We start from the raw sequence: 17,302 nt of genomic DNA, 5'->3' as shown, positions 1-17,302 counted from the left end.
TCCCAGGACCCCGGGATCACGACCTGAGCCGAAGGCAGAGGCCTTAACCCGCTGAGCCACCCAGGCGCCCCAGCATGTTTCAAACTATTAAGTGCAATACAGAAAGGTGTCACTGTTATTAATGATAGAAAACTCTTACCTTAATTCAAGAGAGCTGTACCAATTTGCATAGTCTCCCTCACTGAGTAAATGTTCCCTTAAACCCTAGACAACATAGGACAGGCAACGATAACTCTCCAAATTCAAGCCTGCTGATACCCAAGAAATCAGATACATTTAATGACCAAACTTTGGGAACCAGAGACAATCAGCCAGTCTGGAGTCAAATGGACTTTGTATTCGTTCCATTTAGCTTCTAAGCGAGATCTTGACTTAGTTAATCTGGTATCTGCCTTGTAAGGTAGAACACTCTAAATGAAGCTGCTTCATTAAAAATTGATCTGGGGGGTGCCTGGGTGGCTCAATCGGTTAAAGCCTCTGCCTTCGGCTCAGGCCATGATCTCAGGGTCCTGGGATTGAGCCCCACATTGGGCTCTCTGCTCAGCAGGGAGCCTGCTTCCTCCTCTCTCTCTCTACCTGCCTCTCTGCCTATGATCTCTCTTTCTCTGTGTCAAATAAATAAATAAAAATAAAATCCTTAAAAAAATTGATTTGGATCAACAGATCAGCCTACTCTTGTGTGACACAGAAGTGAAATAATATATATTTCCATATCCCTACTTTGGCATCCAACAGCCAGGGTTCACACCCAGGCTCTACAGATGACTAAGGTATGATCCTGGAAAAGTTACCTAATTTCTCAGCACCTCAGCCTTCTCATATGTTTTATTTTTTAAAGATTTTATTTATTTATTTATTTGACAGAGAGAGAGAGAGAGAGAGACAGTGAGAGAGGGAACACAAGCAGGGGGAATGGGAGAGGGAGAAGCAGGCTTCCCGCAGATCCCAATACGGGGCTCGATCCCAGGACGGTGAGACCATGACCTGAGCCAAAGGCAGACACTTAATGACTGAGCCACCCAGGCGCCCCGTCTCATGTGTTTCGATGGAGATAAAAATAGTATCTTCAGGTCACAGACTTGGTCCAAGAATGAAATTAGGTAATCCATATAAATTACTTAGAATAGGGGCTGGCTCATGGTAAATAGCTCATCAATGACAGTTCTTGTTATTAGGTTAAATCACATGATATTTAACCATTTTAACCTACTACAAATTACAATGTCAAGTGAGTCCACTTAATATTTACAAAAGCCATGCTATTTCAGCCTCCTTTAAGAGTGTCAGCTCTTATCGGTCAGCATCCTTATCTAACTCATGTTCTACAGCACACGGTGTGCGTGCAATAGACTCTCCAAAGAATAAAGATCTGATTCAGGAAAAAAATCTTTGTTTTAAAGAGCTCAGGTTGCAGTTTCCTCATGGATTCTGGAGTCAGATTACCTGAGTTTAAATCCTGGCCCCACTACCCACTAGTCATGTGACCTTAGGCAAGTTACATTACGTTTTTGTGACCCAGTTGCCATTTCTGTAAAGTGGGAATATTTGTAGCGCTTATCTCGTAGGTTGTTGAGTTAAACTAGATAGTGAGGAAAAGTGATCATTAGCACAATAGCTGGCACATAGAATACCATATTGTTAGTTATTTTCCTTTTTCTCTTCCCCTCTTCCCTTCTTCTCTAGTTTATCACACAAGTTTTATAAACTAAAAGATGATTTCACATTTCTAGAAGTAATCTCTTATTCTAGCAATGAACTCTCTTCTCATCAGAATATAAAGAGTAGAGGGGCGCCTGGGTGGCCCTGTGGGTTAAAGCTTCTGCCTTTGGCTGTGGCTCAGGTCATGGTCCCAGGGTCCTGGGATCCAGCCCCGCGTCGGACTCTCTGCTCCACAGGGAGCCTGCTTCCTCCCCTCTCTCTCTCTCTGCCTGCCTCTCTGCCTGCTTGTTATCTCTCTCTCTCTAAAATGAATAAAATCTTAAAAAAAATTTTTTTTTTCAAAAAAAAAAAAAAGTATTGAGGAACATCTGCCCTAGTAAGTTCCATGCCACCAAGCATGTTCAACTAGGGTTTGAGAGACCATGATTCAGGGATGCTTCAGAAAAAGTTGGGCTTGATGGGGTAGAGGAGCTTTGGGATCTCTTCTAACACTGTTATTCTGCTGACACCTAAAGATACAGGCAGGGAAGGCAAAGAAAACACTGTATGAATATGGAGAGATATTCAAAGCTTGACTCCAGCCTGAAATCGAGCAATTGTTTAAAAGGAGGAAATAGAAAATATATGTAAAATGAAATCATTCACATTTGAAGTTATTTAGGATGAGTTCTCAAATCTATGCTGAGTCTTAATGGTTTCAGCGACATGGAATTTGAAACGGTTTTTTTCCCCTAACTCAATATATAAATGGTCCATTGAAATGAGTTATGTCATATCATAGTATCCCACAAATTGGTCTCTGTTAGACAGAGAGCACCCACCCCCACAGGCTTAAGAACTGTTGAGGGGTAAAATTCCACAAGAAATAACTTTCACATTGCCACCTGCTGGCTACTGCTGTAAGTGACAGCAATATAAATACAATTTCAAAGTCTTAATCAAGTTCCAACTGGAAACAGGAATATTGGTTGAAGTTACAAGCGACAGGAATCAAATAGCTTCTCTAAGTCCTCAAAAGGTAGATATCAGAGTAATTTTACAAGTTTATTGGGGATCCATCTGGGTATTGCCTTAAGTAGGAGATAATCTGTGTGGACTTGACTTCAGATGTGAATCACCCCCCCTGGGGGGTGCACCCATGACTAATACTGAACAGCCCTTGTAAACAAGACATACAAACAAACCCTATGGCACAGGTTTATTCAGGACTATCTTCAGCCCACACAGACCATTTCCTCAAGAGTAGTTCTAGATGCTTAATTCTGGAGCAATGATGTTCTCTGTCACCTAGTGGTATAGAGACACCTGTCATGTTCATTTCCAAAACAATAGTAGTAATAATGGCAAGTAGGAGGCAGAATACATGAGGTCAAACTATCTCGAGTACATGAAAGCCATGAAGGTAAGCATATATTGCAAGTGTGCATATATTAGTTTTATAGGTTTCAGGCTATACCCTGAAGAACACCAGGAACCCTATGTAGGTTAACTCATACCTCTCCCATCAGAGTTATGCACCTTTTTCATCTTATAATTATAACACATTTAATATTGCACTGTTGTTGTTTTGTTCATCTCTGTTGTGACACTAGGCTGAGGCCAAGCTTGATCTCCTTGAGGGTAATCTTCATATACAATTTACATATGTATATATTTTAGCACTCAGCACAAGCTTTGGCATTAGGTAAGTCCTCAGCTATTTACTGAGTTGAGGTCAAAATAAGGAAGGAAGGAAGGGAGGTCCAGAAGAAGTCCCCCAGATCTCCAAAATCAGTCTTTCTATTCTACATCTCATATCTTCGCTCTAGACTCAAATTTTCAAATTCATACCAGACTCTGCCATCTGAATGTTCAGCAGAAAATTCGTGTTCAAGAATTTCCAAATGGGCTGCACTGCTTTTGTACCTCAAACTGTTCTGCTCTTGCTCCTGTAATTACTTTCTCAGTTAAGACATAACTATCCAAGCATCTGTCCATCCATCTCGGGAGTCATCCTCTAGTCCCTCATTTCCAAAACACCCTCGTGTCAATTATACTGACAGATATCTCTGGAATCTGCTCCTTACCCCCCTCTCCTCACTGCCCACCTTCTTTCACGCTCTTGTCACCTGGGAATGTCTTAAATAATTTCCTAATTGGGTCCTAGTCCTCGGCCAGGAACCCCAGCATCTACTGTTCCTCTGCTACCAAAATTATCTTTCCACCAAAGTCTGCTTTCATGCAGACATGACATTACCATCTACGTTATTATGCTATTTTCTTCTGTAAGACAAGTCAACTATGGCATACAGAAATCATAATCTTCCCAAGCTTTTGGGGACTGATAATCCTTCTCCAAATATACACTGATTTTGTAATCTTGTGTACTTTCCTCTGGGTCATTCAGTATACATAGAATGCCTCGTCCAGCCCCACCTGCCTAGGTCACTCTCTGCCTACTGAACATTTTTCATGACCCAGGTTAGATGTTACCTCTTCTGTGATATCTTCTTTGGAATATAAGTAATTGTAAATTTACCCGATCAATGGCAAAACCCTCTGACTTTATGCTCCCACAGCACTTCTCTTAGGGCATTTAATGAGGGTCACCTAGTCCACATGAAGGTTCTGTGCAAATTAGGTAGAAATGTCCCCTCTGGACAGAGGTAGCTCTGTAGCACACTATCAGACTTGACAAGTGAAGTGAGCTGGATTTCACTTCGGGCAGGTTAAACTTGCCACTTTGGTCGGGTTACCTTATGCAACAACAAAAAAATCCCATCCAACCATACATGTAGGCCCTGAGAACTCAACCCAATTATTGCCTTCTATGCCAGTCTTCACCACCACCTGGCAGATTCCTAGAAAGCAGTTAGATCAATTAGAATTTGTATTCTCAGAACCTAACACATAATAAGCTTTGATAAATGTTCTTTGAATTGTTATTTTCTAAGTGAGAAGACATTCCAGAAGTTTGTCACAGAGAGATCTCTGAAGTATAAAGCCATATATACTGCATGGTCTTGGGCAAATAATTTGACTTCCTTGTGCCCTAGTTTCCTCATTTTATAAACTGGGGATCATACTAGTGCTTAACTCATGCTGTCTGTGAAGATCTGATGAGAGACTATTAGCAAAGTGATGGGGCAAGAGTATGTGTTACACAAGTATTGACAATTATCATCAACGTTGAATAAATAAAAGAGTATTCTGAGATGAACCTCTTTAAATTTGACAATAAATAAGACAAATTTGGAGGAAGAATCTTTCTAAATCTGTTCTAAATAAAACAGAGACAGTTACCACAATTTGAATGAAGGTATTACCATTAATGTTAAATGATTGAAGATATTTTACTTAAGAGATAGAATCATAGTATTTTAGAATTTGGAAGGCACTTAGAGGTAATCCAAACTGCTTCTCTTATAGATAAAAGAACTGGGTTAACTGACCTTTCTATCGGTTCTACTATTTCTCCCTCTGGCTCTTCCCAAACATCCAGCCTCTTCTCCTCACAAACACACACATGGCGTCCCCAGACTGGGCCCCCAATATTTTCGGTTGCATACATCCAGCGCCTTCTAGGGCACCATTAGCCTCTCCTAGAATGCGCTTTCACATCTCCTTTGCCTCTGTCTGGAATAGCCCTCCTCCCTACACCTGACTCCTGTCTCAGCTGATTACACAGCTTTAAGTCCCAGTTCAATTGTTGTATCTTCTCTGGCAAAGTCTTCCCCTTCTTCCTCAGCCAAAGTTAGCTGTTGCCTCCTCTGTGTTCCCATTCTGCTCATACCTCTGTTTAGCACTTATCAGAGCAAGGGCTCTGAATCTCAGCTGTCTAGGTTTGAATTCCAGCTCTGTCACTTACTACCTATGTTTCTCTTGCTCCTCTCTGCCTCAGTTGCTTTATCTATTGAATGGGAATAATAATGGGATCTACCTTATATATTAATTCATTCAACAAATAGTTATCAACTGCTTATCATGTGTCAGGAACTGTTGTAGGACCTGGAGTACTTACATGGTGAATAAGACAAAGTCTTTGTTCTCATGAGCTTACATTGAATGGGAGCATTGAACAATTATAATCAAATATAATTAGGTTCAATCATTATTCTAAGGACCATAAAAATATACAGTAGAGAAGCAGACTCAAGAGTAATGAGGGTAGTGGTGGTTGTTTTACAGAGGTGAGGCAGGGGAAAGTATGTTAGAGGAGGTGAAATTTGATTGCACATGGGGGAAATGAGTGAGCAAGACACACAGAAATCTAGCAGCAGTGAATTCTAGGCAGAGACAACTTCATGTGCAAAGGCCCTGGGGCAGGAAGGACGAGTTTGGGGGTAGGGGGCAAAGGCTAACAGTTAATGAAGCAGATAGTGGAGGAAATGTGATGCTCTTTATTCCTAGCACCAAGATTTTTGGATTTTTTTCCTCCTAAATATTGCCCCAATCTATTTTCCCCTTCCTTCATCCCTGATCTTGTATCCTATTATCTTTGATTTCTCTCCTTGCAGTCAAGCACCCTCCAAGTTATTTTCTATCCCATGACACAAGGATCTAAATATGTAATCTGATGCTACTGTCCTCTGCTTAATACTTTTTCATGAACTGACTCCACATTGTCTGTAGAGTAAATCCCAGATGCATTACCATGCTGGACAAAGTCCTCTAGGACTTAGCCCCTGCCCACCTCTTTACTTCCTACTTGCACATACACGCCAGTCACACCAAAGTATTGGTTCCCAGATAATGTCTTTCTGGTCTCTATATTTGCCTTAAGCTGTTTCCTTTCCCTAAAAACCATCCCCTCTTCCATATTTTTTCTTGGCTAACTCAATAGTCAGACTCAGCTCTGGAGTTACTTCTCCTCTGTGCTCTCACTATATCCTGGGAATGTCTTAGTGTTGCTATAGTACCACTTCCCAGCAATTATTAGGATGATCTGTTTGTTTATATCTGCCTCTCTGGTTAGCGTCCAGTTTTCTCAAGGGCAAAGAATTGGTCCTTGATCATATTTTGCCTCCCCAGGATGTGAGTTGTGTTCTGTCCGAGAGCCTCAGAGCAAGTACTGTGTTCATGCCCTTCCTCATATTATCAGCTAAGAAGTCAATCCTGAATCTGTCCCATCTCAGGCTCACACAGATGTAGCTGCTCTATGAGACTGAAAAGGTAAATGCATTGCAAAAGATGCTGACAATTTTCAAGATTCTTTAATCACGTTCATCTATAAAATTCAAAAAGAAGACAAAATCCACATGTTTGCCTGAGAAAAAAGAGAGCAGAAATTGTCCTATGACTTTAGAAGGTTTTTAAAAAAGATTTATTTTATTTGTTTATTTGAGAGAAAGTGTGTGCATGCGTGTGTGTGTGCGCATGTGCGCATGCACACATTTGCTGGAGGGGAGAGCAAGGGCAGAGAGAGGCTCTCAAGCAGACTTCCCACTTAGCACGGAGCCACACACAGGGCTCGATTCCACGATCCTGAGATCATGACCTGAGATGTTATCAAGAGTTGGATGCCTAACAGACTGAGCCACCCGGGAGCCCCTGACTTTAGAGTTTTAACTATAAGTTTTAAAAGAAAGTCAAATACTTGAAGAAGCAGGCTTATTTTAAGTAACTCTATGTCCAGTGTCCACTTATCATTTAAATGGAAGCATCGCCTGCCAGATATAATTTCTATACTGTTATTATACTTTTCTTGATACTTAGAAAGGTATGGGGGTAGAATACAGATGCTAAATCAATTCTTTCACAAATCAACATATTATTGTCCTTTTTAAGCTTCTTTCTATATTAAATTCAAAGTTCTAGTTCTATTAGAAAATTAAATTGATTTTCTAAAAAGTTCTATGCATTTGCAAAATGCCATTTTTTATAGTTCTGTGCTTTATTTGCCAAAAATAATTTAACCTGGAGCTGAGACTAATCATCACAAAATTTTCCAAAAGTTTAATAAGAAAAAAGAGCTAATTGATGATTGTAGAAAAGCCACTGTTCACCCAACACAAAAACCAAAGATTTACTTAGTATATCCCTGGGACAAACCTGCAAAATGTTGTCTATTGTTTTCACAACAGAGAAGAAAGAAATCTCCCTGAATTGTTTCTACCTTCTTGTCCTCCCCCATAATAATTCTCCATTATTTGACTTTGATGGCCCCTTCACTGAATTTCTGTTACCTCTCAGAGGGGATCCGAGACCCCTCATGATCACCTAGAACATGCCTTCTCCTTTAAGACCTCCATGCACTTGTACATCCTGAACTCTCCACTTGGAAGGTGTTTTTCCTCCCCTGGTGGTCTGATGAAAGCTTCCTCATCCTTCAGTAATTAATTCAGACATCACCTGCTCCGTAAGCTCAGTGAAGAGCTCCTGCCCCTCGTTCCTCCAGGCAGGGAAAAGAGTGGCCTTCTTTGTGTTCTCAACCAATCCTATACTTTCTAAGCTCATTTGGATGAGCATGATGGATATTTGCTTCCTAGACTATCAGCTTCCTGAGGGCTGGGACCATGCTTATTCTTCTTTGCATGTCAGTGTCTATGTTTATTGATTGACTGAGTGCTTGAGGCAGAGAAACACTGCAGGGGAGAACCACTCACCATCCAGGAAGGGTTCACAGCAACGTAACCAAGTTACTCCCAGGCTGGCAAATGGGACAAGTTGGTTAACTTATTGCAGCAAAAGAAGTCCTGACTTGCCAATGTCTCCTCCAGATATCCAGCTACAGGATGAAGAACATTTTCACTAAACTCTTAATCCCCAAACTTTTCCTCTCACAACACATCAGGGACATTGAAGAGAAATGAGTTTAATCCAAAGCAAAATGCTTTACTGAATATCATTCCTTTCCACTTCACCACGACAATTTAAAAGATTTTTATTTCTGCAAGGATTCTAAAGTCTAGAATAAATGTAGAGGATAGTGGTGAAGGGCTTGTTTACACGCCTTTATACCACCGTGTAAGGAAGACCTAGCAGAGTTTACATTTGTGCCATGTAAATCGCTATAGAACCAGATGTGACTTACAAGGTACCTTGTAACTCATCTCCTCTAAGCAATAAAGGCTTTTTTTTTTTTTTCTGGCAGAAGTTTGAGAAACTTACTGCTGTTTTCTATCAGCACATACAACAGATGGCTGGCACATGCCTGCTTTGCTAAATGAAATGGGCTCTCTGCAAAATTACTCTTTGATCCCTAGTGGCATGTCCACAACACCACAATGCAAAATACCACAGCCTAGCAGAATCTAAACATTAAAAGTTTAAAGCTGTGTTTTTGATATGAGTACCTTCTGAAAAAAATCATGCTCACAGTATGTAAACATATTCACATTCCCACTTTGAAACCATGGACCAGGGGTAAAAAACCAAGGCATTTCCTCCACTGGGTGACAAAAAACACCACTGCAAAGGTATGATGGCAAACCCCAGGAGCAGGAAAGTATCCAACCACTTGGATTGTAACTATCAAAACGATCATAACTCCACTAGGGAAAAAAATGTGGACAGTACACATTAAGGGACTTATATACTAATAATCAGTGTTATCATAACTTATGGAATTAGAAGAGGATAGTTAAGGTATTTGGCAGTCCTTTGAAGAGGGAGAGGAAGCATTTGAGTTAAAATTCACTTCTCTGTTGCCTTTCTTTCATTTTTGTCAAGGGGAGAAAAGAGAGAAACATGTTCATACAAGTCTCCTTTCCTCAACCAGTCCAATGGGAAATTTGAGACCACAAACTATGGCTAGTTTAATGGGACCAGTGTGACATTGTATCAAACACTATATTGCAAAAACAAGCTATCTGGAGCTTTAGGGGCATTTAAATGACAGAATTAGATTATCTAGTTCACATTACGGAAAGATGTCAGGAGAAGGATTCCACTTTTTAAAAAAAATCGCAAAAATATGAGTCAATTCTCAGGAAAATGATTTGTTTTTGACTGTTCTTTTGCCAACAGTACCTTCCTCAGTTTAAAGTTAAATGTGGATGCTGCTGGCTGGAGTCATTCACAAAGACACCACTATCCACGTAAAGTTCTTGAGCTTTCCTTATACTTGATCTTGTGTTATTATTGTTCTTGCTTCTGACAGTTTGAAATAATTTGAGAAGTTTTTTAATTGATAGGGAGCTACGAAGGGTTATGAACACATTACTACTCCTTATATATTGATAAATATTGCACTCACTGGCTTTATCTTCAGCATTTGCAGTATTTTGTTTTCTATGGTGATACATAACACATTTCTACAGCTTAACTCAATAATCAATTCTTCTAAGATATACATGTGACCCCCTACTTCCCAGGACAGCAGACAAAATTCTCCTCTTCCCTTCCTGTATCCACAGTAACACTTTACAGTTTTGTTTTTAAACATCCTGCAATTGAGAAAAATGAGGCTCTATCACTGACTTCTAGCGGCTATAAGAATTGTGACCATCATACATGATAACAAGCTTACTTTAAGATCTGGACCTGTTGTTACAGATGGTTAGAGCTTGCTTGGTAACCCATGTGGTAGGCTGGAAGTTAATACTGGCTGGCTATCTTCACCCAGAGAATTTCTATTCCATACACACCAATTTCACCCCAACCCTTGCCAACCATCTCAGAAATCCAGGCATTTGGTCACAAGGAGGTTGGAAAACTAGTACAAATGGCTCAGCATAAATCCATCACCATGGCTATAAAAAAAAAAAAAGCGAACATAAAAAGATGCCCAATTAACTGGGTACTAGATTCATAGTATCTTAGCATCTATATGTAGGTGATAGAATATATTACAGTTACTAAAATCAAGTCTATATGATTTTTATAAATAAAAATATATACATATAATCTATAGGAACAAAAAATTTTGGCCTTGAACCAAATTGGTTCATATGGAAATCAGCAGCGGTGTCCTAATATTAGAATTCAGATTTGTCTAACAAAACTTCTCATTAAAGTTTTATTTGAAAGCCATTAGTTTTAGAAAGGGTTATTTTCCAAATAAAATGTTTAATTAGTGCATCATTTAGAAAACCAAAATGGTCACTCATGGCCCCTATCTGTCCCAAGTTTAGAGAAAAATTAGAATAAGGAATGCCTCATTGAAAAATATCAACTATTAAAAGTTATATACAGCAATAAAGGGTATTTTCCCTTAATTACTAAAAATCTTTTGAGCCTAAACCTCTTTAATAGAAATTCTTCTCTGATCTAAAGGCCTTGAAAAAGGGCATGTCAGAAAATGAGTATTTTAAATGGGAGATAAAGTAGAGACAGGGTTTTCCATGGAAAATGAGGATTTCACTGAAAGAGGTCAGGTCATCTAGTTTTAGATAGGAAAGCCTTCCTAGGCAGATTTTTAGGGATCTTGAAAGAAACTGATGAGAATCAGATAAGCATTAGTGAATTATTTGGGCTCCATAGTTATGATCCAGTCATGAAAACCGTTTGTTTTACCATTTGGTTGAGTGATGTATGGTATAAAAATGATACCAGATAATAAATACAAGTAAACTATTTATAATGTGGAACATCATGCAAGTTTAAACTCTAAAGTATAGCTTTTTGCACATATTTAATGTAAAATAGTTTTTGAAATTATAAATCAATACACACTACTCATTGTGGAAAAAATAAAAATGTAATATACACAGATGTAACTAATATTGACACCTTGGAGAATCAGAGGTTACAGGCTAAAGATACAGGGTATCAAATGCAATATTTATCAATATGTAAGGAACATTAATGTGTTCATAACCCTTCCTAGTTCCCTATCATTTAAAAACCTCTAATACATCAGCTGTTTATTCCTATGTTTGCCTATGTATTTTGTAATGGAATCAAGCAGAATATACTGTGATAGGCTGTTGACCTAATCTGTCATGAATATGTTTCTATGGTATTGAGTAGATGTCTAGAATATTCTTTTTTTTTTTTTTTTGATGTCTAGAATACTCTTCTTAATGCTTCATTGTATTCTCCTGCCACTGTCACTGGACTTCTAAATTCTACCTATTTTTACTTTTAAAAAATAGCACAATATGAGGAAGAGTCTTGCACACAAATTTTTATTACTATCCATAATGATTTCCTTAGGATGAATCTCTGGAAGAAAAATTTCCCAGTCAACAGATGTCTAGCAAGCTTTTTGCTATCAGAATCAAATAGCCTTGCACAAAGCCTAACGGGGGCATCAGCCACATATAATAAGCAGGCCCCATTCTCAAAAACATACATACTCAAAACACTCAAAACACTCTTAAAAACTTGACCAACTTGATGTGGGGAAATGAATCGCACTGTAATTTTTATTTGCATTTGTTTGAAGTAGAACATAAAAGTTCTTTTAAATGGCCCCAAGAATACTTTGGGTTAATGGACTAATAATTTATTGGAAAGAGATAACACCTACTGCCTCTAGGTCTTCAATCTTAATGTCAGTTTAACTTTCTCCACGTGCTGCCAAAACACTTTTATATTAAGTTTAAAATTTTGTTAATCAGCTGTGTGTTTTAGCTTGTGTTGAAATCCTAAATGTTTGATATTATTTGGATGAAATAACTGGATAATGGAATGAACTTTTCATTTTCCATGTAGTTGTTTTGATGTGGTTTGGCTTTAGCCAGAGATGCCTTTCAAAATACTTAATTGGAAAAAAAAAAATACTTAATTGGCATTGAAGTGATTATTTTTCTCATTTTCAAAATTTCCATGCATTTCAAAAATTATGCTGCTGGAGTCACATAACTTTATTGGGTAAAATAAATAAAATTTAAATAATACTTTTAAATGTCCTCCTATTTGGCAATATTGTGTAGATCCTGCCCGCCTCACTTACCCTCCCAGCTAATTAAAACAGACCCCAGAGTTCATGTAGTTACCTGTGGTAACCTAACCAGAGCAGACTGAACGTAAAAAGCAAGATAACTGAGGTGTTAACATTGCCCTGAGTATTGAGATAATCCACAGAGGCAATCAAACACCTAAACAAGAGAGAAAAAGATGCTAGAAGCTTCATCTCCAAGCCAGTTCCAATATCTTCTCTAATCCGTTACAAGGGACATTCCTGAGATTGATTCGTGATTCATTTTATACTCAACAATATTTCAGTGCTTACAAACACGTACTATGCTATAAAGCGACAGGGGAGATGACATGGTATTTAAGGCTTTGCTTCAAATTCCATTCTCCAGAAGACAAATGCATATGAGAAATAAATAAATAAGAACTGTTGACATTTTCTGTTACCAAAACTTTTCAGTCAGGAAAGGGTGTAAGTTAAGCTATCGTCTAATGGTTCTCATAAATTCATAAAAGTGTAGGTAAAGAAAATATACTTTTCAAAACTACAGAATTAATATTGATTTCATCTGCCAAGTGATTAAACACAGATTCAGGTGAAAAGAAAGGAGATGGAAAAAGGCCATTCATGTTTTATTACCGATTTCGCACTATTCCAAAATCAATTGTCCATAAAGTAGGAAGAGGCAATTATAGGAAGAAAAGGAATAATCTTTAGAGCAATAGAAGCCTCAGTGAACTTATCTACCAAATGGGGGTATTAGAATAAATGGCTTTTCTGTTATGAACCTCAGTGGATCCAAAACATCTATTTCTTTTTTTACAACGTGGAAATGTTGATGGGTCTAGATTTGGTTTCTTTTAGAAAAAAAAAAAAAAAAAAGGAGAGAACAGACCTGAGGGGAAAAACACATTTAAAATGGTCATGGTCACACCCAAAATATAACAGATAATTAGAGGGACCCAAAGTGGCTTCTCAATTCAAAATAATTACTTTTTATAAAGTGTTTTCTGGATCACATTCTTTATGAAAATAGCCATTTAAGTAAATTTAGAATTAAAAAAGCCCCCAAAATGTGATTTTAATTATAATTACAATGATTTCCATAGTGGACACATTTTACCAACTCATGAGCAAAAGAAGTTATTACTATTTGTCCCCTAGAGTAAATTCTCCAACTGCACAAAAGAAATTAAATTCACATAATATTTATCCTTGTTTTCTTTCCAAAATTAAAGGTCATTTATGCATTACTGGGACTGTACAAAAGGTAACATACAAAGGATGGTAATGTATTAAGAAATAAAAGAAATATTTCTTCATAAAAATATATTGCAGTTTTCTTTTTGCATACGAAAGTATTGTAAATGGTACTTAAAAAATCAATAGCCTGCAATATTTTACAAATGTTCTTACAGACACTTTTTGAGGCTGTGAACTTCAACCAGAAATATTTACATTGTTCCAGTGAATAACATTCAAAATTTTTTTTCAAATCACAATGTCAAAAATATTCACAGAGTTTAAAATTTGTCATAAAGTACAAATAATGTCAAAAGTGATTGGCACATAGTACAGCAAAGAGTCTTTTAGATATTATGTGTTTTTTGTTTTTTTCCATATGTTTTACATATTTTATTCTAGCATAGATATTATGTTAAATTTTAATGTCAATAATCATAGAAAGAAGTGACGTTGGTATTTGTGTCTAGCAGACTGAAGACATGGAGTCATATCAAAATAGCAAGCTTAGGAACACTGCTTACCTTTTTCCTTTGGGAATCTTTATGTGACACGTTTAAATAAGCGGAAGTTAATTCTTTATTTGCTTTGGAGATCACATGAGAAATCACTCTTAATGGTTGTAAAAATGTATCAGCCTACACACTACAGAGTATTATTTCTACCTGCCATCAGGCAGTGGAGATATTAAAAGGTAATTTTCTGCACCCTTGCTGATTATCAGTACTTACCTGCCCCGCAGCTTGCCAAGTAAAATTCATGGAATGGATATTGACAGGAATAGCTGGCATTCTCTGTTGTGCTTTTCTGAAATCATGTGTAAAAGGGGCCATTTTCCCTTCGGAAACAATCAAGATATCTTCTTCAAATCCTGGTTTAAAACAAAACAAAACAAAACAAAACAAAACAAAACAAAACAAAACCATCAAACGGGGCAGACTTAAAAGAATCCAAACCAGAAAACGCACGCAAAAAGAACACTAAAGAATTGGTATGGGCCACGTCTATACACAAAGCACCTGTCTAGGAACCCACTAATTTTCCTCGGTATGTGATAAGAACAGTGCCAACAGACACATGGTTTCAGGAAACGGAGTGGACATACAGTCACCGGGTGCTACTAAACGCGGGGTCCACCCCCAAAACACAGGGTTGTAGAAACTAGCAACAGCATGATCAGAACAACTACATCAGCTTAGGTCTCTGGAGACAGAAGTTCCTACGCTTTCAGGTGGAAAAGAGCTGATTAAAAGGTGGAGGGGAGCAACCTTCCTTGAAAATTAAGTTTTAAAAACACACTTAAATGCATGCATCTCCCCTTTAACAGAAGCGCTGGAGAGAGCGGAGACGCAGGTAGCGAAGGCAGCGGGCGCGGGAGCCTTACCTATGAGTACTCTCGCCTGGCGAGCATCGATCCACAGGTACAGGCTCTCCTCCCGCGGCTGCCCGACCTCCGCCCGCAGCACCAGCAGGTACGGGAGGATGCTCCACAGCCGGAGCGCGGCGGCGGGGAAGGCGCTTCTCCGGGCCATGCTCCTCCGAACCTCCCTCCCGGTGGCTCTCGCCGCTCAACCTCCTTCTGCCTCACCTACCCAGCCTGCGGCCGCGAAGTCCTCCCTCAGCCGAAGCTGCGCCCGCTTAGACCGCCGGGCGTGCAGCCCCCTGACTCCGGTGCGAGAGAGCCCGCGAGAGCCTGCAGGGAGGAGGGAGGGGAGAGCGGGCGCCGGCGGGGAGGTGAAGGGGGCGCGGGAGGGAGCGGGGACGGCGGAGACGCAAGACTGGCAAAGCAGGGGATGCCAGCACGCACGGCGACGCCAACAGCCCCAGGGTTAAATACAGCCCGAGAGGGAAGAACGGGAAGGGAGGGCGCGAGTGAGGTGCGTGCGAGGAGTGGCGCGGCTCAGTCGGCCGCCGCTGGGGGGCGCTGGGGGAAGCGCGCGCGCTGGCGGCGCGAGACCCTCGGAGGCCGCGTCCACGCCGCGGGGCGCGGGTGCGAGCGCGCGCGGAGGGGGCGCGTGGTGTAGGCGGTTGCCAAGCCCGGCGTGGGGAGGGGCCCCTGGGCCATCTCTCGCCTCTGCCTCCTACTTGGCGAGGCGTGGCCTGGGGGGAACCCCGAGAACTGACACGCATGGCTTGAGTGAGCGCTGAGGACAGTAATGATAATGCTGATGACGACGACGACAACGACTTCCATCCCCATGCCCGTGCCGAGGCAAGGCGCGTATTCCTTCACTTCTCCCTTTCCGCGCCTCTCGTTTCTCTCTGAGCAGCTCAACGCTGATACTTGGCGCATTCCCATCAGTGTAAAACCCGACCTGCGGTCCTGGGGTGCCCTTGATGGCAGGCGCTGGGCTTGGCTCGGCGCGCAGGGCTTCCATTCCGCACAGACCCCGAAGAGGGTGCTTTCACGGCTCGGGGAGTCTCTTCTCCCTGCTCACCCGGCGGCGCCAGGAAGGGTTCCCCTGGACGCTGGATGACAGGCGTACCTGACGCTGTCGGGGGTAGGACGCTTTAATATTTGCTGAGGTTTCCAGAAACTTGGAGGCACGCGAGGTGGTACTGAAATCACAGGCGTTTGGGGGCAGGACCAAGGTTCTGGCCTTGTCTATGGGAAGAGTAGTTGGCTGGCAGTGGGCTGTAGTCTAACAGAGCCATGCGACCTCAGCAAAAGGGACTTAACTTGCCCCCTGCTTAATCCCTTGGCTATGCAAAGAAAATGGAAGCAAAAGGTAAAAAAACAAAAACAAAAGCAATACTTAGAAAGATTTCAGACTCAGAAAAAGGTTGTTTACTTCTCTTTGTTCTTTAGCACCCAGATGCTGCAACAAATGTCCAAGGATCAAGTGTCCAGGGTGTGGTGTTTCACTCAGTCCTTTGTAGAGTGGTGGACACCTCAAGAGGGGAAAACAAACAGAAACAGAAGAAAAGCCGAATTTGTGCATGCATTAAGTTAAGTAACTGTTAGGTCATGAGCAGTTACTAAAAAGAAAAGAATATGTATTTCCTGTTATGAAGTATTTTCAACTTTACAACTGTTGATCTTTACAAGTAATTAGACAAGATGTCTAATTATGACTGATTTGAACTTGCAGCGTCAAACTTTATAAGTACTTTAAAGTGCTTTCTAGGGGCGCCTGGGTGGCTCAATGGGTTAAGCCTCTGCCTTCGGCTCAGGTCATGATCTCAGGGTCCTGGGATGGAGCCCTGCATGGGTCTCTCTGCTCAGCGGGGAGCCTGCTTCCCCCCTCTCTCTGCCTACTTGTGATCTCTCTCTCTCTGTGTCTAAAAAATAAAATAAAATAAAAATTAAAGTGCCTTTTTAATCCTCAACTCTTTTAAATAGGTACTGTTATTATTTCCATTTTACTGTTGGGAAGCACGGTTCCCAAAAGCCCAGCAAGTTGCTTGTGTTACCCAGCTGGTAAGGGGGCAGAATCAGGGTTCAAACCCAAGCACCCTGATTTAAGAGTCCATTCTTTTAGTCACTACACTTCATACTGATAAGTAAATCATAATTAGGTCCCAAGCCTCACAGAGATTCTTTCTTTAAAATAAATATATTTACCTCTTTTCAAACATTTTATTAATTTTGAATTCATTTCAGTAACTATTCCTTTA

At 40.3% G+C, this 17,302-nt stretch overlaps 1 protein-coding gene across 1 annotated transcript in view; it reads right to left on the bottom strand.

The window, feature by feature from the left end:
• Window positions 1–15,219, bottom strand: part of LOC111142234 (WNT inhibitory factor 1) — a 67,219-nt gene extending 52,000 nt beyond the window's left edge. The window contains exons 1-2 of the mRNA XM_022495275.1: window positions 15,069–15,219; window positions 14,416–14,555 (exon numbers count right to left, since the gene is read on the bottom strand). Of these exons, the coding sequence (XP_022350983.1) occupies window positions 14,416–14,555; window positions 15,069–15,216 (288 nt within the window). The 5' untranslated portion in view covers window positions 15,217–15,219. The remainder of the gene's footprint in view (window positions 1–14,415; window positions 14,556–15,068) is intronic.
• Window positions 15,220–17,302: the final 2,083 nt, after the last annotated feature.

Source organism: Enhydra lutris, unplaced genomic scaffold (assembly GCF_002288905.1).
Source record: "Enhydra lutris kenyoni isolate GAN:26980312 unplaced genomic scaffold, ASM228890v2 scaffoldscaffold7, whole genome shotgun sequence".
NCBI classification, from domain to species: domain Eukaryota; kingdom Metazoa; phylum Chordata; class Mammalia; order Carnivora; family Mustelidae; genus Enhydra; species Enhydra lutris.
The sequence above is the reverse complement of the archived record's forward strand: the minus strand, read 5'-3'. Positions and strand labels throughout refer to the sequence as shown.